Here is a 23,827-nt window from a genome sequence, read left to right on the forward strand (position 1 = left end):
GTGGTGTTGGGGAAGACAAAAATGAAAAAAAAAACTCATGGAAATGGGGGGCCATTAATCTGTACGTTAGAATTTCTGTGGGTTCTATGTTGACTTAGCTTTAAGATAGAATACCTATCTATGTATTTTTATTTGTTTGGTTAAGTATTTCCCAATTTCATTTTCACCCCGATTGGACTATACTTGGGAAGGTTATGGGCCACATTGTACTTAACACATCTGGACTAGAGTACTTGTCTCCTGATTCTCAGTCCTAGGCTGCTTCCATCACAATGGGCTGCCTTCTGTTAGTGGACAATACTGCTCTCTCTCACAGTCTTGTCATATCCTGGATTCTTGAAATGTCCACCTTGCCACATACTTTAACACTGTGAAGTGCTAGAGACTCTAAGCTACTTTTGAAATACTCTTTATGATTTTCCTTCTTTACTTCTTTTCCATACTAAGGCAAAATTGACACCCAAACTCCCAGGGGAGAGAGAAATTGAAGAACACATCAATGGTAAGTAGCCATTTCTCATCTTTGTGACCAACCTGTCCCAGACCACTCTCAGTTTATGCTTAGGCTCCATAAGAGTAATGTGGGAGCTGTAGGGAGATGGATTTAAGTCTAATGTCAGGGAGAATGTCCTAATAGTGAGAACTGTCCCAAAGTGGAAGGAGTGACTTTGGAAGGGCATTAAGAGCATTTAATGGGGAGGGTCCCCACCTCTGAAGGTCTCATTCCTGCCTATATACTGGTTGCCCTGAGGTTCCTTCTAGCTCTGAAAATCAGTCTGTCTGTAAATTGACCAGCTCTGGAGGTCTCTGGTGAATGCAAGGCCAGCTACCTTTTGGGAATTTGGTAGAAAGGCTTCTTCTTTTGTGCTGGGTATGTCCATTAGATGTCTGCAGAATCGCTTTTCAACCCTGAGATTCCATGTTCAGGCCTGCAGCTGAAACCCCCATGCCCCTTTGGCTATACCCAGCTCCTGCTCCTTACTAAGGACTCCAGCTTCTGTCTTGTTTCAAAATCATCCTTACCCGAGAGCCATTCATATGATAACAACCCTGTAAAAACAAACAATTATGAACTCTGATAAATGCAGTGATGAGCCATGATGAAACACATTATTCTTCTCCTTGGCAGAGAGTGGATGGATTCAAGTGCAGGATGAGACACATTTTTGGACATAACCAATCTGGGGATATGTATATTTGTTACAAGGGCTTTTCTTTCCAGTGGGGTTAGGCGTGGAAGGGAGAGAAAATAAATGCTTGCTAATTGAAAAAAAATTAAATATAAACTTTAAAGAAAGATAATCATTCTGTTCTCCTATTATGCTAAAAGACAAAATTCATTTGCTACTTAGGATCTGGATAATTACTAAGGAACACAAATGCACAAGGATATTAGTATGATTATAATAAACAATTAATAAGCTCTTCTGTAATTTTCTTTTTCAAGAATGTTTTTATTTTTTCTCAATTACATGTAAAAGTCATTTCAACATTAAAAACAATAAATTTGAGTTCCTAATTCTCTCCCTCCTCCTATGAGAAAGCAAGCATTTTAGTATAAGTTATATATGCATAGTTATATAAAACCTTTTTCCATATTAGTTATGTCATTAAGGAGAACAAAAACAGACACTACCTTGAAAAATAACAAAACAAAATTTTAAAAGTATACTTTGATCTGCATTCAGACTCCACCAGTTCTTTCTGGAGGCTAATAGCACCATGAATCCTTCAGAATTGTCTTGAATCATTATATTGCTGAGTAGCTAAGTAATGCACAGTTGATCATCTTTAAAACATTGTTATAATTGTATACAGTGTTCTCCTGGTTCTGCCCACTTCACTTTGCATCAGTTCATGTAAGTTTTTATGAGAACATCTAGATTGTCACAATCATACTACAACTTGTTCAGCCATTCCCAATTGATGGGAATCCCTTCAATTTTCAATTCTTTGTTCCCACAAAAATGAGCTGCCATAAATATTTTTGTACAAATAGATCCCCCCCATCTATTTTTTAAATCTCTTTGGGATAGAGACTTAGTAGTGGCATTGCGAGGTCAGAGGATATGCACAGTTTTATAGCCCTTTGAGCATAGTTCCAAATTGCTCTCCAGAATGGTTGGATCAGTTCACAATTCCACCAACAGAGAGCATCAGTGTAGCAGTTTTCCCACATCCTGACCAACATTTATAATTCACTTTTTCTGTCATATTAGACAGTCTGATAGGTATGAAGTGTGACTTAAGAGTTGTTTTAATTTGCATTTCTCTCTCAATAGTGATTTAGAGCATTTTTCCATATGACCATAGATAGCTTTGATTTCTTCATCTGAAAACTGTTCATATCTGTTGGCCATTTATCAGCTGGGGAATGACTCATATTTCTGTACATTTTCAACAAGAGGGGCTCTTGTCCTGCAGCGGACAGCTAGTAAGGTGCTGAAAAGATATTCAGAAACCAAGACTTCAGCAAGTTTATCTATAAAGAGATGCCAGCGTGAGGAGAGGTAGCCCAGGCATCAGATCAAGGAAGTTCAGACTGATACAGCCTGGTAGTGTAGCACTAAACAAGTTACTTAATCTTTTGGTGCTCTTGGCCAATTCTCCAAGCTCATAAATTGTGGAGAAGGGATTGACCTGCATTGGTAAGAGGGAGCTCCCTCATCTGGAGTTTGCCCTTCACAATAAAACCACAGGTGCAGTTGGAATCCTGATCCTTAAAGCCAGTATGGCTCATTGTTTTGATTTAATTCAGAATACACTGGTGTAACATATTTCTCAGTCTTTGAAAAGCCTCTCATAAAGCCATGAAAATTTTGAAAGATAATTGGAAGAGTCTTTTCCCCCTAGAAAAAGGCTTTGAAGAGCACACTCCTCGCCTTTTTAGCTTTGTGGGGGAGTGATCTTCCTAGGAGGGAGATCTTTCTAGGGGATTGACTCTTCAGTGACTTTATTTGACCTGCTGAAGACAATGTAAACTCTTTAGCCTGGCATTCTGGGCCCCCTCTCACCTGGTGCTACCTAGCTGTCCAGGCTCTGGTGAACAGGTCCGTTGGGTGACTCTGGACTCTAGCCAAACTGGCCTCTTGTGTGCACTCCCAACATGCCTTGTGCTTTTCTGTCTCCCTACCTCCCCTCCCTCCCCCCGTTCTTCCCTCTACAATGTCCTCACCTGTTGAATTCTCTTTTAACCCCCAACAAAATGATCTCACCCACCAAGAAGTCTTCTGGGAATTCTTCCACAAATAAATGAAGGAAATGGTTAGCTTCAAGGAAAACCTGCAACCATCATTTCTTCCTAAGCCCCCTATGAGTTTTCTCTTATTTGGATTAAAAGTTGCTAGCAGGCAGAGCTGGAAGAGACCTGAATCTGACCATCCATGAACTTGTCCTGTTCTTTTTTTTTAATGCATAAATGCTTTCCTTAGTAATCCGATGGAGTTTATTTTATGCACTCAAAAGCATGATTTTGAGGAGTCCCTAGGCTTTACTAGGCTTTACTTAGAGTCAGCTGGGTGGTTCAGTGGGTAGAGCACTGGGTCAGTAGTCAGGAAGACTAGATTCCTAATCCTGCCTTAGACACTTACTACCATGTCATCCTGGGCAAGTCATTTAACCTTGTTCTGCCTCATTTTCTTCAACTATAAAATGGGCACACAGGATCAATGAAATTTGAATGTTGTTATTTGATGATTGTAAGGATCAAATAAAATATTTATAAAGTGCTTAGCACAGTTCCTGGCACATAGTAGGTACTTGATAAGTGTTTTTTGCCCCTCCCCCTGCCCCAGTTGCCCATGGTCTAGGATACAAAGTAGGTAAACAACCCCAGTGCACCTGATTCTATCCTCTTTGCTTTTGAAGAATAGGAATCGGAAGACTTAGAAGACTGAACTCAACTGAGCCAGAGTTCTATGGTTGTTATTACTGGTGAATGGTAGCATAATAAGGATCTGTTTGCTGTGCTAAAAGCCTATGCAAAATGCCTTTTGTGACCCCCTTCCACAACCTGTGTCCCAGCTCCACTTGGGAGAGATGTGCAGACCTGGTGGATGCCACTGGATCAAGAAAGTCAGGACTGTTAAGGAGAAAGAGTGGGCACCAGAGGATCCAGGTTCAAAGGAAAGTGTAGCCTAGTGGCTAGAGTACTTGGCTTGGAATGAAGCATGACCTCTAAGCCTACCCCAACACTAGCTCAAGCAGACAGCACTCACCATCCCAGGACCTCAGTTATCTCACCCAATAAAGAGCCTCTCTCTGAGGTGGGTGTGAGGATCCAGTGAGACAAGATGGACAAGAAGTTCTTTGCAGCCTTAAAGTGTTCTGCCAGCTTCTCTTACCATGATGAGGCCAATCTGCACTGGAAGAAGGGATTTCCTCAGCTGGGAGTCCCTACAATAATGAACTTGCAGGTTTATGGTGCCAGATAATTCTCCTTTCCATGGTGCAGCATGGCAGGGATTGATGTTTGGGTAAAGAAATCCCAGTTGGTTACAACACATAATGACTGATGTCTATAGAAGAATTTGAAATTAAATTTTATTTTTTAAATTACTGAGTATTTATTTCTTCTCCTCCGTCCCCTCTCCCTGAAGAAAAACAAAAATGAAACTGTAAGAAATCAACCCTGCCAAACAAAGGCAGCTCCAACACTGGCCAGGCCCCCCCCAGCATCTCAGAACAATGCAGTCTACAAGGCCCCTCACAAAGGTGATCTTGAGGAAGCCTCTCCCACAAGGTCTGGACAGGGGGCTGAAGAAAGATGCTGTCACCACACATGACTCGACTTGCCTTGGAAGGACCAGTTTGAGCTGAGCACATCCTTCCTCCAAGTCTAGCTCTATGCTCGGAATGATGAGGGCACAGGGCAGAATTCCCCAACCTTGTTCAGCTGGCAGAGACACCTGCCTTCTCCCTTGTGTTCTCACACCCTAAGGTCTTCCAGGGCACTGTGGGAGGAGTTAGAAGATCTGTTTTTCAAATCCCACCTAGACCTGTGGCTGTGGGCAAGCCATCACATCACTTCTCTCTGTCTCAGTTTCCTCAGCTCTAAAAGAGTTAGTGATTCCTATGTTCCATAAAACAGGGCCCTTGGGAGGGATGTGCTTTGAAAATGGTCCAAAGTGAGGTCAGCACCAGCTCTTGCTACAGGTCACCTATCAGTTTTTGGAAGGCAAGAAACAGGCTGAACAAATCTCTGGATCTGCTACCCACTCTCCAACACATCTCTGGGCACACTAAGCTTTTAGAAAACCCTGGCTGAGACTTGGGGGAGCAGCCTCTGTACTTTATGTGACTTCTCCCTGTCATTGGGCTGTACCAGGCCCATTATTGCTTGCCTGGGCCATGGGGTTGGGGGGAGACAGTGCATGCTGCCCCCATCTTGGTCTTTCTCTTTGGGTGCCATAGCTTATGAAAAGGAATAGTCAATCCCTGCTAACACCCCCTTCCCAGGGAGGCCTTTGTGTCCTGATCAAATGAACTCACAGACTATTTTATTGGGGAGGGGGAATGGTGGTGCAGGAATTACGAACATATGTCTCCCCTTCCACAACCCGGACAGGCTTTGCCTCCTCTCAGCTCTAGGGGCACAGACAGTTGGCCCCCAGGGCCCTGCTCCATGGAACCCCAATCCAGGAGAAGGGGGGCCTTTTGGGGACCTTCATGCAGAAGCAGACAACTTGAGCTCCTGGGACCCTAGGCAGTGACTATCCTGTGCCCCCTTCCAGTCATTTACCATCTTTTTTGGGGGGAAGAATAGAAGGAAGGAAAGGTAGGGGTGACTAGCCAAAGCCATGCCGGTACCTCCCATAGTCTGAGAATCTGTCTTGGGGAAGGCTTCGTTTACATATATAAAAATCTCACACTGAAATTTTTCAAGTCGAAGTGCAGGGGACCTGAGAGGAGAGAAAAAGAGAACAGTGTAGGCAGAGAGAGAAAGTCAGGGAGCTAGAGAGGAAGGGGAACAAGGAGCGGAGGGAGACGGAGAGAGGGGAGGGGAACAAGGGGGAAGAAGAGAGAGGAAGGGGAGAGGGAGAGAGAGAGAACGGGAGACAGAGACAAAGGTGGAGGAGGCAGAGAGAGAAAGTGAGAGCGAGAGTGAGACCTAGAGAGACCCGCAGGGAGGGGGAGGGGAGAGGAAGGGGAGAGCAGTCAGTGACGTCGCGTCGCCCCCACCCCCTGGCCCTTTCTGCCAGGCTGGTGCCCCTTTCCCCACCTCGCACCCTCCGTCCCCCCGGGCAGGCGGGGCGGCTGTTCGCCCCACAACCCGCATTTCGGGGGCCGGGTCCGGACGCCGTGGGCAGGCTTAGCGGGGAGGGGGACGGAGGCCCGGCCAACAACCTTGCAGCCTCGCGAGGCTCGCGGCACTGAGTGTGTGTGGGGGGAGCGGGGATGAGGAGTGGGAGGGTCAGAGTAGGGGACCAGGCCCCGGCCAGCCTCCCAGCCTCCGCCCCTGCACTTTAGAAGTTCCCCGAACCCAGAGTTTGGGCCGAACTCCCAGGATCCTTCCCTTCCCCCTCCCCTTCCCTCTGCCCCTGCTCCCTCCCCTTCCCTTGTTCTCTCTCTCCAGCTCACCGCGGAGCCCCCAGTGCGCATGTGCGGACGGGGAGCGGGGCGGGGGGCGGAGGATTCTTTCAGTCCCTTCTCCTCCCTCCTCTTCCTCCTCCCCTGCCCGCTCCATCCGGGCACTGCCGAATTAGCATTGACGGCCGAGGCACAACTTTTTCTCGAGGCCGAGGGAAATCCAGGCGCGCACTCGGGCACGGAAATATAGTCCCTGCCTCCCTCCTTGCCTGCCAGCCGGCCTGCCTACCTCCGGCTGGAAGGCGGGCTCTGGACCGCAGGCGGGGGCTGGGCCGTCGGGGCTCCCCCGGGGAGGCCGAGTCCTGCGCCCGGGCCCCACTCCCACTCCCATTCCCACTCGGCACTAAGTCGCGCTCTCCCCACTCGCACACTCCCAACTTGCTTTGCAGCTCCCGGAGTTGTTCCTGCCGACCCTGGCTGGCGCCGCTCTTCGCCCGCTTTTTCTTCTTTTCCCCTGGAGCTCAGGTGGAGGGGGGTGGCTACCGTGGTCCGGCTAGGGGACAGGGATCATTTGCTGTGAATTTTTTTGGTGGGGGAGGGGGCTGATTCCTCCCCCCTCCCCCGCCCCGTCAAGTTTTTCCCCTTCCCCTCCCTTCTCTCTTTCCCCGGGAGGACGTGAGGGGGATCGTAGCCTCATCTCCGCTCCCCTGTGAGGCCTGAAAACCTCCCAGGGCTCGAGGCTCCAAGTGGCTGGAAAGTGCCCGACAAGTAACAGGAATGGAGCTCCAGAGCCTCCAGGAGGCGTTAAAAGTGGGGATCCAGGGTCATCAGGTAAGTGGAGGTTGGCTGTAGTCTTGGGAGTTAGCCCCGAGAGAGACTGAGAGATTTGGGGGTGAGAAAGAGGGAGGGAGGGGGAGGGGGAGAGAGAGAGAGAGAGAGAGAGAGAGAGAGAGAGAGAGAGAGAGAGAGAGAGAGAGAGAGAGAGAGAGAGAGAGAGAGAGAGAGAGAGAGAGAGTCAGTTTCCCAGAGAGAACTGGGGACTGGTGCTCGGTGTGAACGAAGGGATCTGCTCGACTGTCGGGTTACAAGCTCAAGACGGAAAAAAATAGTTTCTTCTCCTCTCTCTCTCTCTCTTCCTCCTCCCCTCCTTTGCTCAGGGCTCCTATCTGTGTCGTGCTGCGGGGCTGGGAGTGGAGGGACTCGGAAGCGAGAGGAGGGGAAGTTCGGGGTTAGCATAAAATCCCCCCTTCAGACCTGCTAAGGGCAATCCGCCGCCCCCTTCCTCTCCTGCACCATTCACCCACTTGGTCAAAGTAGTTTTGCAAAATGTTGCCGGGAGTTCTGGGTTGTTCTCATCGGAATCCGGAGTGATCTTGCGGCTGCTGGTGCTTGGGCGAGTGTGCATGAGGAGGGTGTGTGTGTGTGTGTGTGTGTGTGTGTGTGTGTGTGTGTGTGTGTGTGTGTGTGTGTGTGCGCGTACACTAATGTGTATGTGTGTGTGAGAGAGAGGGAGAGTGAGTGTGCATGTGCGTGCGTGTGTGTTGGAGAGATTAGGACGAGACTTGAATATTTATGAGCTTTGCTTGAAACTGACTAGCAGTGTTTACTTGGCTCTTTGTTCCTTCCCCCCCTTCTCCAGTTCACTCGCACTCACACACACACTCACACTCACATGCACAGTTTTCCTCTCTCACACTCACTCCCATGTGTGACTGTTGGGGGTTCGTTTTTTAAAGAAAACACTCACTAAACTTGAAAGCCATCGGGATCCCTCCTTTGGGGTGATTAAGAGAAAGACCGGCCCAAACTAGTTGCTCAGATGAGGCTTGGAGAGCCACAGGTAAATGCAAACCTTGCTTGCTTGCCGCTGGGGTTTCACCCGTTGGCATTAAAACCCTAGTGCCAGGTGCCGAGAGGGAGAAACTTTATCAGGTCCAGATTGCCTGTGGGGTTTCCGCTCCCCTGAGCCCCCTCCCTAGCCTTCCTTGCTGGGGAATTGGGAATCCGCCGCTTTCTTCCCAGTATCAGTCATTTCTTTCTCTTTATCGCTTTTTCTGCAGAACGGCGACCTTAAGAAACAGCTCCCAGAGAGGCATCCCCGGCTAGCTGCCCTTAACCAGAGACAAGTAAGGCTGGCTCCCTCCGTTCTTCACTCATCTGCCGGTCCCGAAGTGACCAGGGTTTGGACAATGCACTTTCTCAGTGTCTGAAAAGTGGTTGCGTTAGCTAAAAATGTCCTTAGCTGGAATCGTAAAGTTCTGCGGGGAGCCCAAGTGGGCTCTTGTGGCTCGGAAGCGACCCCAGAGGCAGCCTGGGCCAGTGCCAGGGCCAGGAGTAGGGATGTAAATTATTCTGCCTCCCCTCGCCCCAAGCTGCGTTCAAGGCTCCACTCCCCACCCCCTTCGGCCCCCCACCGAGGCGTCCATTTTGAGTTGGTCGACATTTTTTAGGAATAGGGACATTGCTGCTGTCTCGGGCTCCTTGGTACTACTGGCCTTTTGCGTGTTCGGGGAGGGGGGATCTGGGGGTCTGGGGAGGCAGAGGAGACTTGTCAGCAGTTTCTGGTTTCTGTGGCAGAGCTGGTTCTCATCGATCACTGGAAGATCTCCCCCTCCATAATTGACCGATTTCTTTTCTAGGCTGCAGACCCTTCTCTTTCCTCCTTCCCTTTTCCCGTTCCCTCTTTCCATTCTCCCTCCGCCCCGGCCCGAGCACTTGAACTTTTGTTTGTTCCCTGGTCTTCTTCGTCACCGAAGTCCTGCCCCGGCAGAAGGGGGTGTGGGGCAGGGGGAGAAGAAAGACAAAAAAACCCTGTACCCAGGGAAGCCGACCTCAGCTGACAATTCCCCCAAACTTAAAGCTTCTGTCTTCTTTTTGTTCATTTAAAAAAAAAAAAGTTTGCCTCGGAGAAGATGTCGGGTTTCCCTCTCCCTTTCCCATCTTTCTTGTGTCCCTCCCTCCCCCCTCTTCCCTCTTCCCTCCATCCCTCCGGGCTGAGGAAAAAGTTGGCCATTGTGAGTTTGTTCAGCTGAGATCAGCTGATGGCGAAGAGCCGGCGTGGTTAGGTTTCAGCACCACGAACAGATGCCACTGAAACGTCTTCCACGCTCTGCAAACGCGGCTCCCTTCCTCTCCCCTCCTCTCCCCTGCTCCTCCCCCTCCCCCTTCCTTCGTTCCCCCTTTTCCTCCTCCTCCCCTCCCCGTCCCCTCCCCCTCCCCTTTCTGTACTTCTGCAAAACCTGGTAGCCTGCAAAACCCATCCAGGATCTGCCGGATTGCAAAGCTTCTTCCCGCCGACCCCCTTTCTCCTTCCCAGCCTCCCCTCCGCCTCCACCTCTTCCCTCCCCGCATAGCTAAGAACTTTCTACATCGCGTCCAATTGCGTCTCCCGCAGTTTTCCAAAAGCCCCTTTGGTGGCGATTCCCCACCCCCCCCCCCCCCGCCCCCGACCCATTCTCTCTGTCTGTCTGTCTCTCTCTCTCTCTCATCCCCTCCCCCTCTCTCTTCGCTTTCTTTTCTCTCCTCCCCCTCTCCCTTTTTTCTCTCTCCCCCCCGCCCCTCCTCCTCTCCCCTACATCTCTCCCTCCCCTGTCTCTCTTTTTCTAGATCTTCCCCATTCTTTCTTACTCTCTCCCCTCCCTCCCTCCGATCCCTTCCCTGAATCGATCGCTTTTCCTTCGGAATGCTGCATAGCTCTTTCGGACCAAACTTGGAGCTGAGCCTTAGACCCTCCTCTCCCCAGCCCCCACCCTCAGTCGAATTTAATTATTTGCCAAATCTTTCACCCCTGGCTAGTGAAAAGAGGAAGACCTCTAGGTTCATTTTTCTCGGTTGGGAAGGGAGGGGGGAGGCCGTAGTTGAGAAAGCTGCTGCTGAGGGAGGGTGGGAGAAGGGGATAGGGATGTTGGTGGCTAAGGGCTGGGGTGAAGATGGGGGAGGGGGCGCGGAGAGGAACCTGAGATTTCAGTATCTTATTTAAGGAGTCGCAGGGAAAGTTGGAAAGTGAGGGAAGGTTGGGGGAGAAACATGGCTGGTTCTGTGGGTCTGAAAGATAGTCATGGAGGAGGAGGGGGATGAAGAGGAAGAGGGAGAGAAGCAGAAGGGAGAAGGACGGCTTTGTAAAATGAATGAATTGTATTTGGTGTTGTGTGTATGGATCTTTTTTTTTTCAAGCCCCAGCTCTGCTCATTGTCCCCGAGTTGGTCAGCATTCCCCATTTGGTAGTGGGAGCTCCCATTTTGTGTCGAAATGGAGGGGGGGGGGGGTCTTCGTTCCTCTCTACATGGAGAAAAGTCTGCAGAGTTTGCGGTGGGGGAGGGGCCCCATTCATGCCGAACATTACCATTTTGATTGCTACGATGCCATTTTTGGGAGGGGGAGGGGTTAGAATCCCCGACTCAACCGAGCACAAAGATGCTTAATCACTGGATGGAATCAAATCAGAGACTTTCCCTTCCTCAAAAAAAGAAAAGAAAGAAAAAAGCAGACCTGACGCGAAGTGCTAGCTAAGGCTTCCGAGTACTGTGGGTTCCCTCCACCCTCCGTAAAACTCCCAAGTTGATGACTCCTCCGAGTCGATTTAAAAAGGAGGACACCTCCTGGCTCGAGGTCTCTCTTGCGGCTTCTCTCCGCCCCCTCCCCCGCATCTGTAGCAGAGCTTCCTTCCATGGGGGTTGGGGGGAGAGTTTGAGGAGCTCTTCGAGGATTGTGAGAGGGCCCTGGGTTTCTGATCCACCTCCTCCCCGATCAAAGTACCTACTTCCAGACTGTTTCAGGGTGTATGATGGTGGTTAGGAGGACAGCAACTATTTAGTAGGTGCCGTGATGGAATCTGGCGGAGGCCGAAAGTCCATTAAAGAAGGCGGTTGGTACCTCGAGATTTGATTTGGCCCACGATGGTTTCGGATCCAAGCAAGCCTTTTTGCTTTCAATCTGAACTCCCCAGAACAAGGCGCAGGCAGCTCCCGCCCTCTTGTTTTGTTTTGTGTGTGTGTGTGTGTGTGTGTGTGTGTGTTTAAGAAAAACACTTTTTAAAAACAAACTCCTCCTCATCCCCCTATTTTTTTTTCCCCCACTCATTTTCAAGTTAGAGAGAAGCGCTGCATGACGATAAAGATGTGGCCTGATGGGTTGGAACTCAGATCTGTGGCTGGATGTGTTTTTCCCCAGTTTCCCTTTGTGGCATTTTATATTACAAGGACTCGTAAAGAAGGGAGGGAAGGGGAGGGGGGAGGGGAGAAAAAGGGAGGGGGGGCCTGAGGAGGAGGAGGTGGTGTAGCATGCTAATAAAGCTGCCTGTCTCTCTCTGGGAAGCCTGGAGTTGAAATCCATCAGAGGTCACCAATGAAATGAGTTTGGTGGACTTAATGTGAACTTGGCCTTTTCTTCAGAGTTGGTCAATGATTGGCAGGCTCCTACCTGGAAAGGTCATTAAACGGACCGTCTGAGAGATTTTCAGGCAAGACCTGAGGGGGCGTCAAGACTAGTGTCTTAACCAAAGGGCTCAATTAGCTCATTCTGTTCAGGAACGGGGAATTCCCTCCCCACCAACTGGACAGCGACCTCCTAGTGGGATTCGAAGAGAGGGATGTTTCACTGCTCTGGACTTTTTACAAATGCCTGTCTCTGTGGAGGGCAGGGAATAAGTGTTTATTATAATTTGTGCCAGGCACTGAACTAAATGCTTTACAGATATCATCTCATTTGTCCTCACAACAACCCTGCATGACAGATGATGTTAATATTAGCCCCATTTTACAACTGAGACAAATAGAGATCTAGTGATTCACCCAGGATCACACAGCCAGTTAAGTGGTCTTCTATGAAATTTGAACTCATGTCTTCCTGATTAGAAGCCCAGTGCTCTAGGAATTTGGCCATGTAGCTGAGGAATTGAAAGGACAATTACTGTCCCTTTTGTTTGGGTGTGATGCATTTGTCCCCTAGAATGAATCTGTGCATTGGCCATGCCTGCAATAGCAAGATGCAATGAAGATTGAAATTCAATTAAGAGGCACATGTGAGTGATGAAATCGATAGTCAATTGAATGGATAAGAACATTATCCATATCAGTTAGAAATACAGTCAGACCAAGTGATGTATTTCAGTGCTCCATTCATCAGTTTCCCACTGGATTCCTTGAAATGTGCCATTAGCATTAAATGTCCTTCCTCCTAAAGTTGTACATATAGATATAGATAACTTGTCTGAAGTTTTATTTTATTTTTAAATAGCTCACACATTAAATGAGGGAGTAGTTTGTTAGGGAAACTCTTTTGCTTAAGGCAATCCTGTGATTTTGCCTCCTCCATGATGGTGTGGTTCCTTAGATATTTTTCTATTGGGTAGGCAGTGACCTTCCATTATTTCCTTTTTCCCTCTTTAAAGTGATACCATCAATGACAGGTATCCTCAGAAAGAAGGTAGAAGTCAAGGGAGGCTTCCTTCTGGATAGATCCTTTGACAATAGGATTCCACCTGTTCTTTAACAAGCTAGGAAGTGTGAGGACTTCATTAGTTGGTCCACTGCCTTGATACTGGGAGTCCACATCATATCCAGAGAGGCAGTAACATTTTTATTGAATTCATCAAGCTTTGGAGCATTTCTACGTACATGCCAGAACCCTCCTATGTACTGACCTCTTAAAATGATTTTTCTTTTTATTATTAAAGAAGTGACTTCCTGCGCGGATCATTCTAAACTAAGTAGTTTTTCAGAAGCTCCAACTTTACAGTCAACTCAGAAAACATGAGCCACAGAAAAATGAAAACAGACAAGAATGTTCCCACATGAATGGCTGTCAATGAGGACAATTACCTGGTCAAAAAGGGGTTGTAAATGAATGGGGCCTTCGGTGGGGAGTTTTATTGGCAGACTCAGACTTCAGAGTCTTCCTAAGAGATGTGTGGGACACAGCCACTACCAGGCAAGCCTTTAGTCCTGGCCAGAAACCCCTAATGATGGAGAAGACCCACTGGATCTCACCTGTGTTAGTGTCTCCCAGATGAAGATCCCATTTGTCTGCATAACTGGGATACTTCCATAGTAAGCATGAACTTTGGGAGATGCTTTCTCAAGCCTATTGTCTCCCTAGCACAGATCTGCAGCTCCTGGTACAGCCCCCTCATTTTTTCAGCTGAGGAAGCTGAGGCTACCACAGGGTATTAGGTGGCAGAGCTAGGCTTTAATTCAAGTCCTCTGCTCAGCTCATTTCCCATTTTTCCTGTACATCAAAGGAGCCCCGAGAGTTGCTTCAAGACCTGGCCTGGAGATTTGATTTCTTGTGGATTCCTCTCTACAGGAACATCAATCTAATCAATTGACTTACCTTTTGGAGGAATCAAACATGTTTAAAGGACCTTTAAACCTTTAAAATACCATGAAGTTTTCAGAGGATATAAAGGCTAGATACAACACCCTTCCTATCTGTCCTCATGGAATTTAGTCAGTCCATAAAGATTTTTAAGCACCTACTATGTGCCAAGCACAGTGCTAAGTACTGGGTACACAAAAACAGGCAAGAGTCCAACCCTGACCCCAAGGAGCTCCCAGTCTAGTGGGGGAGACAGTATGCAGACAACTCTGTATAGTGAGCTATGCACAGGATGAATTGGAGGTAATTTTGCAGAGGGAAGGCCCTAGAATTAGGGAAGCCCAGGGTGGGCTTTTGTAGAAGGCAAGATTTTATCTGGGATTTGAAGGAGGGGGAGATGAGGAGACAATGGTCCAGGTGTGAGGGGTAGACAGCCAGGAAAATGCCCCTGGTTGGGAATGGAGCTTCTTGTGTGAGTAATAGCTAGGAGGCCATTGTCCCATGATTACCTAGTATTCAGGAGCGTAAGGAAATTGGAAAAGTGTGTGTGAGTAGGTGGGGGGGTTGCTGGAAAGTGTGTGAAGACTGGAAAGATGGAGGGGGCTTGGCTACAAAGGACTTTGAAGACCAAAGAGATTTTATGTTTGCTTTCAGAGGCAATAGGGAGCAAGTGGGGTTGATTGAGTTGAGGTGGGGGTGACAAGGTCTGACCACACTTTAGGAAGATCAGTTTGGCAACTGAGGCCGGGGAGCCAGTGGGGGAGGCTATGGCATGAGTCTAGGCTTGAGGTGATGTGGCTCTGTGGGGTGGGGGTGGGGGGATATGAGGAGACAAAAGAGGCGCACTAAAGAGCTCTTGCAAAGCTTTGGTGGCAGACCGGACATGGTGGCCAAGCAAGAATGAAGCATAGACGATGAAACCTAGCTTGAGAAACTCTAGTGACTGGGAGGTGCTCTGGACAGAAACAGGGAATCTGGGGGCCACAGAGAGAAAGCTCAGGCATTTACAACTTGCTCTTCATTTCCCCTTCCTTGACCAGTGTTTGTCCGCTGGGTGACTGCCTATCTTGCTTATGCCTGCTCCTGGGCCTTGCTTTGAGCCCCATCTCAGCACCCCATGTCTGGATCCTTCTGATTTGGTTCTACCCACCCTTTGCTGACTAACATTTCTTCACTGCTTGATTGGCGGAGGAGGGAGGGAAGGCGTCTATCTCTCTCTCTCACTGTAATCATTGCTGGCTGCTGCCCCTTAGACAGGGACCTGGTGAGAATGCAGCTCTGCATACCCTTGGCTGAAGGGCCTTTTCTACCCATCTAACTTGTTCTCTCTCCATGTTCCATATCCTTCTTTGGTTTTCTCTTTCCTTTTCTTTTTCTGCTTCCCCTTTTCCCCTCTTCTCCCTCTTCCTCCCTTCCCTCTTGCTCATTTCTTCTTCCTTTCCCATCTCCCCTCTCCTCAAGTTCCCTTCCCCTTTTCTGCCTCCTCCCCTCCATGTTTCTCTTTCCCCCTGCCCTCTCTCCTCTCTACCCCACATTGCTGGCTGCTCCTAGCATGGTCTAGATTAGGGAAGCCTAAGTCTGGGCTAGGCTGCATTTGGGGCTCTGCTAGACAGGGCAAGTATCACTTTGGATCTTCATCTTTCCTTCTGTCCTGCCGTCTTCTCTGCATGGCAGTTGCTTGGCTCACTGCTGAGTGGCCTAAGAGAAATACCTCTTCTACCTATTCTAAAGTGTTTGCTTTGATATTTTAGCCACTCAAAAGACCGGCTGACTGAAGAACACAGCTGATCTCAATTAACTGAGTTTCTTCATCGAGGTGCCTCTGATGATCACTGCCTTTGATCCCATAAAGATGCCTGGTTAGGGGAGTGGTCTATGATACCTGTTGTGGACCAAGCAAGTGCCCCCTCCCAAGGCCACTGGCTTCAGAAAAAGGGCCCAGTGTCCCTCATGACTAGAGTCCTACCTAATGGTATACAAGATGCTTTCTCCACATCACCCTGCTGGAGCTGCCTGTCCATACTCTAGGTAGGGGAGGCCCACAGTGGGTGGGAGTTGGCCCCATTTTACAGGAGATGGAACTGAGACCCAAAGAGCTGAAGATGAAGGGACTGCCAAGGTCTGGGTCCTTTGGACTACAGTCCTATAGTGTCAGAGCTGGGTGGAGCCTTGGACTATGAAAGGTCAGAGCTAGCTACTGTTCAAACAGCCCTTTAGAATTTGCAAAGTGCTGAACATATATTATCTCATTCGATCCTTGACAAGCCTGTGAGATAGGTTATATTGTTATCTATTTTATAGATGAGTAAGAAAGCTTAGGCTCAGAGAGCTTACCTGATTTGCTCAAATGCAGTGTTGCACCTCTCTCCACGATGCTAACTAGATGCTGCCCAGAGAAAGCCTGGAAGGTCCTGAGAGGCCCTTCAGACTAATCCCCTCCTTTTACAGATGGGCAAGTTGATGCCTGGAGTGGAGTAGGGGTTTACTCTAAAAGCATGCAACCATGCAGAATAGTCTCATTTTTTCTTTGTCCCATGGTAGAAGTCTCTGTGGTTTGCCAAGAAGAGATTGAGGCTCTGGGTGGAGATGTCTGCTTTCAGGGGACCATGGAAGGGATGTGGCCAGTCCATGGCCCAATAGCATTGGGCTTTCTCTGCTGGCCTTATGTCTGGGGTATCAGTAAAAAAGGGGAATCCTATTTTCCCTTCTGGTGCCTGAGAAAACTTTACCTTTCTGTGAAACCTGACAGTCAGGGATGTTCCATAGTCTTTATCTGAAGCTTCAGAGACAGAATGTGGAACCTGACCCCAGGAAGGCCTGGATTTAGATCCTGCCTTTGACATTTACTGACCGGGTGACCCTCCACTTGTCTGAGCCTCACTTTTCTCAACTATAAAATGGGGGTGATGATACTGAAAATACCTGCCTCCTTATCAGGCTCAAATGGGATGATATATGTAAAGCACTCCATAGCCAGACACTTACTGTTATGGTTATCATTACTCAGTGCTTCGTTTTTCATCCACACTCTAGAAGCCCTGTGAGGAGGGGCTTCATAGATGTTATTATGCCTGTTTTATGGATGAGGGAAAAAGCAGGAGAGAGAGAAATGGAGTGGATTTGTCCAAGGTTTCTCAGCTAGGAAGGAGTGGAGCCTGGACAAAGCATTCTAAACAAAACTATAATAATAAAGAAACAACTTGGATGTTTTGTGGCACTTTGAAGATTGTGAAGTTCTTAAGAGAGACAGAGGATGGCTAAGCAGGGAGTCAGGAAGGCCTGAGTTCAAGTCCAGCTTCAGATACTCACTAGCCATGTGGCCTTGAGCAGGTCACTTAACCCTCTTGGCCTCAGTTTCTTCATCTGAAGAAACAAATGGCAAACCACTCCAACATCTTTGCCAAGAAAACCCCAGAGTCACAGAGAGCTGGACGTGACAGAACAACAAGAGATGTCCCAGTATTTTATAGCTGAGAAGAAGGGAAGTATCCAAAGATGAGATTACTTCGCTAAGATCAGGAATAGAAGTCCTGAGAGGCAGAGTAGATAGGGCACTTCATCTGGAGTCAGAAGACCTGAGTGAAAATCCAGCCTTCAATATCCCCTAACTGTGAGGCCCTGGGCACCTCCCTGAGTGAGAACCGCAGCGCCTCCCTCCTCGGGCAGCTGTGGCGATCAGAGGAGATAAGCCACATGAAGTGCTTTTCAAACCTTTCTGTGCCAGAATCTCTGTTTTAATGTTTGTCTGAGAGTTGCATGGAAGGCTGGGGCTGGCGGAGTGAGACTTTGGAGCTGCTGCCAGTTTGGGGTCCGAAATTAAGGGTGACCGGGAGCAAGGAAGTACAGATCAAGGCTCATTGCTTTCAAGGGCAGGCAGTAGAGTGAATAGAAGGCCTGCCTTGTAGAGAATCACAAAGACCTCCATCTGGGTCCAGCCTCTAACTTCCCCATATCATATAACCCTGGGCCAGTCCCTCAGCAGCTCGAGCAGGTCCCAGCTTTGGCAGGGAGAATATCCTCTTGTCATTTCTTACACCATTGAAGTCCCAGGGCCCAGGGGTCAAGAAGAAGAAGACTCAACAAAATTCCAAATTATTTTTGTTTACAGTAAGGGATCTGATTGAGGCAGACTGAGTTGTAATCAACTGATGCTTTCTGGGCTATCAGATGAGCAGAGCCAGTTCTGGCTGCCCTGATCTCCTGGACACAATCCTGGGCAGGCCCAAACCTAGGGCCCCTGGCCCCCCACGACTGGCTCCCTGAGGGCTGCAGGAGCAGCCCATGTGGGGATTGGGCTTCTCAGGATCTCAGGTGGTCATGTCCATTCTCTTTGGACATCTCCTTCCTTCTTTTGATTCAGGAACTTATTGTAGTGTAGCAGCAATTTCCAGAGGGTCCTGGGAACTTGCTAAGGCAGCTGCTTGCTCACTGTCCTTGCCTAGCTTTTGACTACCAGCTGAAGCCTCTCTGGAAAGCCAAGGAGGAACACTCTCTCAGATGGGGTGAAAGAGTTAGTGTGAAGGGACTGAGGAGGCTGGAGGAAGGAGGACAGAATTTAGAGCAGAACCGAGGAGAGGCGGCCTCTTCCAGAAGGTGACTTTTAGCTCAAAATCAGACAAAACTTCCTGATTAGTCAGAGCTTCCCTTGAGGGCATGGACCATTGGAAGGATACCCAGAATTTTGAGCAGGGGACCTGCCTCATTTTACTGAGGAAGAAACTAAGGCATGGGAAGTGGAAGTAGCACCCAGGAAGTGGAACCTCCAACCCTAACCCCAGCCTTTGGCTCCAAGACAAGGACCACTCTGCTATGCTGTCTAGATTGCCTTTACCACACACTGGATCACCATTTCACAGAGAGGCCATGGAAGGGAGAAGATCTCTGAGTCCCTTCTAACACTATGATTGTCTGCTGCTAGGACTCTGTGATGTTTAGATGCAGTAACTCCAGGAGTCATATTTGTGTGCATTGTTTGTGTGTGTGTGTGTGGTGTGTGCAAGTGTGTGCACACATGCTGATGTTCACCTCTGTCCCTGAGTTGTATGTAAGAGCTAGCACTGACTAAGAAGCCCAACAGAAGTGGGCCAGTATCCCCAGCTTATTTTATTTTGCTGCCCAAAGTAGCTAAAGCCACCCAGTTGACCTTGGGCAGGAAAGGCTATTTCTGCAATGTTCTGAATACTTGAAGACTGGAGTAGATTCAAGAACCTGGATCCAACCTCTAGTTTGGGTTTGGTAGAACTTGGGGTTGCTGCTGGGTTAGTTTGCTTGTATTTTAGAGCTAAAAGTGGCTTTGAGTCATCTACTGCAATTTCCTCAGTTCTCAGATGAGGAAACTGAGGCTCAGAAGGAGAAAGGTCTTGTCGAAGGCAGATGAAATCAGTGTCGAGCTTCTTTGGGGAAACTCTGGTGTGCTATATAGATTACGAAACCACTGGATTCAATGGTGGTGTCTTCTTCTTCTTTTTTTTTTTTTTTCTCTCTCTTTTTTTAATTAATTAATTAATTTAACTTTTAACATTCATTTTCACAAAATTTTGGGTTACAAATTTTCTCCCCATTTGTCCCCTCCCCCCATCCCAGAACACCAAGCATTCTAATTGCCCCTATCACCAATCTGCCCTCTCTTCTATCATCCCTCCCTTCCCTTGTCCCCATCTTCTCTTTTGTCCTGTAGGGCCAGGTAACTTTCTATACCCCATTGCCTGTATTTCTTATTTCCTAGTTGTATGCAACAACAATACTCAACAGTTGTTCCTAAAACTTTGAGTTCCAACTTCTCTTCATCCCTCCCTCCCCACCCATTCCCTTTGGAAGGCAAGTAATTCAATATAGGCCATATCTGTGTAGTTTGGCAAATGACTTCCATAATAGTCATGCTCTGTAAGACTAACTATATTTCCCTCCATCCTATCCTGCCCCCCATTGCTTCTATTCTCTCTTTGGATCCTGTCCCTCCCCAAGTGTTGACTTCAAATTGCTCCCTCCTCCCATTGCCCTCCCTTCCATCATCCCCCCCACCCTGCTTAACCCCTTCTCCCCCACTTTCCTGTATTGTAAGATAGGTTTTCATACCAAAATGAGTGTGCATTTTATTCTTTCCTTTAGTCGAATGTGATGAGTGTAAGCTTCATGTTTTTCTCTCACCTCCCCTCTTTTTCCCTCCACTAAAAGTCTTATGCTTGCCTCTTTTATGAGAAATAATTTGCCCCATTCCATTTCTCCCTTTCTCCTCCCAATATATTTCTCACCACTTAATTTCATTTTTTTAAGATATGATCCCATCCTCTTCAATTCACTCTGTGCTGTGTGTGTGTGTATGTGTGTGTGTGGTTGTGTGTGTGTAATCCCACTCACTACCCACATACTGAAAAGTTTCAAGAGTTACAAATATTGTCTTTCCATGTAGTAGTTCAACTTTAGTAAGTCCCTTATGACTGCTCTTTGCTGTTTACCTTTTCATGGTTCTCTTCATTCTTGTGTTTGAAAGTCAAGTTTTCTTTTCAGCTCTGGTCTTTTCATCAAGAATGCTTGAAAGTCCTCGATTTCATTGAAAGACCAATTTTTCCCCTGAAGTATTATACTCAGTTTTGCTGGGTAGGTGATTCTTGGTTTTAGTCCTAGTTCCTTTGACTTCTGGAATATCCTATTCCATGCCCTTCAATCCCTTAACGTAGAAGCTGCTAGATCTTGTGTTATCCTGACTGTGTTTCCACAATACTTGAATTGTTTCTTTCTAGCTGCTTGCAATATGTTCCTTGACCAGAGAGCTCTGGAATTTGGCCACAATGTTCCTAGGAGTTTCTCTTTTTGGATCTCTTTCAGGTGGTGATCAGTGGATTCCTTGAATACTTATTTTGCCCTCTGATTCTAGAATATCAGAGCAGTTTTCCTTGATAATTTCATGAAAGATGATGTCTAGGCTCTTTTTTTGATCATGGCTTTCAGGTAGTCCCATAATTTTGAAATTGTCTCTCCTGGATCTATTTTCCAGGTCAGTTGTTTTTCCAATGAGATATTTCACATTACCTTCCATTTTTCCATTCTTTTGGTTTTGTTTTGTGATTTCTTGGTTTCTCATAAAGTCATTAGCCTCCATCTGTTCCATTCTAATTTTGAAAGAACTATTTTCTTCAATGAGCTTTTGAACCTCCTTTTCCATTTGGCTAATTCTGCTTTTGAAAGCATTCTTCTCCTCATTGGCTTTTTGAACCTCTTTTGCCAATTGAGTTAGCCTATTTTTCAAGGTGTTATTTTCTTCAGCATTTTTTTGGGTCTCCTTTAGCAAGGTGTTGACCTGCTTTTCATGCTTTTCTTGCATCTTTCTCATTTCTCCTCCCAGTTTTTCTTCCACCTCTCTAACTTCATTTTCAAAATCCTTTTTGAGCTCTTCCATGGCCTGAGCCCATGGAATATTTCTTTTGGATGTTTGGGACGCAGAAGCCTTGATTTCTACATCTTTCCCTGATGGTAAGCATTGTTCTTCCTCATCAGAAAGGAAGGGAGGAGAGATCTGTTACCAAGAAAGTAACCTTCTATGGTCTTATTTTTTTTCCCTTTTCTGGGCATTTTCTCAACCAGTGACTTGACTTCTGAGCTTCCTCTTCACACCCACCTGGCCTCCAGATCCACCCAGCCAGTGCTTGGGGTCTGAGATTCAAATGCTGCTTCCCAGCCTCAGGGCTTTGGGTGGGGGCAGGGCTGCTATTCAGTATGAGATTAAGTTCAGATGCTCAAGTGGGGGCAGGGCCACCACACGGGACTCAGTTCCCTCAGGGGGTTTATGAGGAGACCTTCAACAATGGATCCAAGCTCCTGCCTGCTTTGGGAGCCCCTGTCTGCTGCTGCCCCTGCTGCTGCCTCCTGAGGGGGCCCGAGCCACGGGGACACCCCACTCCCCTCTCTGCCACCCAAAAAGACTCTCTCACTGACTCTTGTCACATGCGGGTGGAGGGACCTGCGCAGCTGCTGGAGATTCTGTCCCTGAAGTCTGCTCAGATCTGCTCGTCTTGGTGCTGTGCGGCCAAGGCAGGGCTGGGCTCTGCTCTGGGTCGAGTGCACGACAGACCCTTTGGTCAGTTTTTCAGGGCTCCCTGGAACAGAAATCTCCTCCACTCTGTTTTTCTATGGCTTCTGCTGCTCCAGAATTTGTTGGGAGTTCTCCTTTACTTTACTTTACTTTAATTTATGGGCTATGGGTTTGGAGCTAGCATATGTATATCTTTTTACTCCACCATCTTGGCTCCTCCCCTGGTGTCTTCTTTATGAACCATGAGGGACATTCTTATGAGCCTTCTGGGTATGACAAAGTGTTGTGACACAGCTGGGTTACAGAATCTCAGAATCTCTGAGCCCAGTGAGACCTTTGACACATTGAGTCCATCTCTACAGTATAGTAATGTGTCTCTGACTAGTGATTATCTTGAGCTTTGCAGGAAAATTCCAGGGACAGTGAGCTCACTACCTTTGAGGTAGCCCATTCACTTTTAGAGTTCTAATTATTATTGGGTTATCTAGGTGGTGAAGTGGATAGAGCATTGGATCTGGAGTCAGGAAAACTCATCTTCCTGAGTTCAAATCTGGGCTCAGGTACTTACTAACTATGTGACCCTGGGCAAGTCACTTAACCCTGTTTGCCCCAGTTTCCTCATCTTTAAAATGAGATGGATGAGGTAATAGGAAACAACTCCACTATCTTTGCCAAGAAGACCCCAAATGAGCATACAAGGAGTTGGACATGACTAAAATGACTGAACAACAACAAAAGCAGAATGTACATATGCTTATACAGAACAGACCAGAAAAAGACGATTGTGCATCAAAATGGGGGTTTCATATATAACTGGCTTTCCCTTTTATGTATATAATAAGATAAATCTCAAATGGGTCTTGAAGAGTTGAATATGGTTGAAAAATGGCTGAACAACAAAAATTATTATTGTTTTCATTTTCTTATATGGAATCTCCTTTCCTCTAATTTCTACTCATTCTTTCATCTAGTGTCAAACAGAAGCTCTCATGAGCATGGCTTCACATACTCAGAGAGAATTGTCCTGTTACTCCCAAGTCTTCTTCAGGCCAGACATCCTCTGGCCTTTCACCACATCTTTATAGGCCATAAGGCTCTGGGCCTTTTTATCATTGGTTATCCGAGGATGCATTTTAGTTGATTGACCTAAAATGTGATGCCCAGAATTGAACACACTCCTCCAAATGCAATCTGACTAACACAGCAGATAGTGAAATATTACTGCCAGTGCTGTGAATGCTGCCCCTTTCTTAATGCCACCTAGATTGGCATTGGATTTCTTTGGCAGCCCCTCTACACTCTTGTCTCAGATTGATCTTCTGATCTACTAAGCTTCCTCCACCCTACTCCTTTGTATTTTCTTTTTGTAGCCATTAATTTTGGTTAATATCTTTTGTTTTACATACCCTTCATTTCTGAATGCATCATTCCCCCACCCCCAACCCTTTACTCAGGAGCAAAGAATAAAAAAGAGGAAGGGGATATGGGAACAATGTAGTCATCCTGGTCGACACAAATTCAGCGTGACAGAGTTCTTGGTGGTCTCTGTGGTCTCTCACTCCTGCAAAGAAGGGAGGGGCCTGCATCACCTTGTTTAGAGACAAACCTCTTCACTACAATGTTCACTTTCAGATTTTTGTGCTTTCCATAGAAATTATTATGCTTCTTTTGTAAGTTCTTTTCCTGGTTCTACTTTCTTCACTCTGGATCAGTTTGTCTAAGTCCTTCCATATTTCTTTGTGTCCATCACATTCATTATTTCCAATGGTGCAAGAATATTCCATCCCATTGTTCTCAAAGCATTTCCTTGTGGATGGCCATAAGCTTCATCTTTAGTTCTTGGAATATTTTGATATTTATGGAAACTTTCTTTTTGTCATCGACCTCCTTGGTATGTACTGAGTCATGGGATCTCTGGTCAGTGGGGTATGGATGTTTTTGTCATTTTTTTTGCAT

At 47.2% G+C, this 23,827-nt stretch overlaps 1 protein-coding gene across 2 annotated transcripts in view; it reads left to right on the plus strand.

Annotated features, from left to right (window-relative positions):
- The first annotated feature begins 6,496 nt into the window (after window positions 1-6,496).
- PHF21B (PHD finger protein 21B) overlaps window positions 6,497-23,827 on the plus strand; it is a 134,252-nt gene continuing 116,921 nt past the window's right edge. The window contains exons 1-2 of one of the 2 annotated variants that reach the window (XM_072596623.1): window positions 6,497-7,359; window positions 8,589-8,654. In XM_072596623.1, coding sequence (XP_072452724.1) covers window positions 7,306-7,359; window positions 8,589-8,654 — 120 coding nt within the window. In that variant the 5' untranslated portion in view covers window positions 6,497-7,305. The remainder of the gene's footprint in view (window positions 7,360-8,588; window positions 8,655-23,827) is intronic. The other variant, XM_072596622.1, reaches the window with a different exon arrangement.

Source organism: Notamacropus eugenii, chromosome 3 (assembly GCF_028372415.1).
Source record: "Notamacropus eugenii isolate mMacEug1 chromosome 3, mMacEug1.pri_v2, whole genome shotgun sequence".
In the NCBI taxonomy this organism is placed as follows: Eukaryota; Metazoa; Chordata; class Mammalia; order Diprotodontia; family Macropodidae; genus Notamacropus; species Notamacropus eugenii.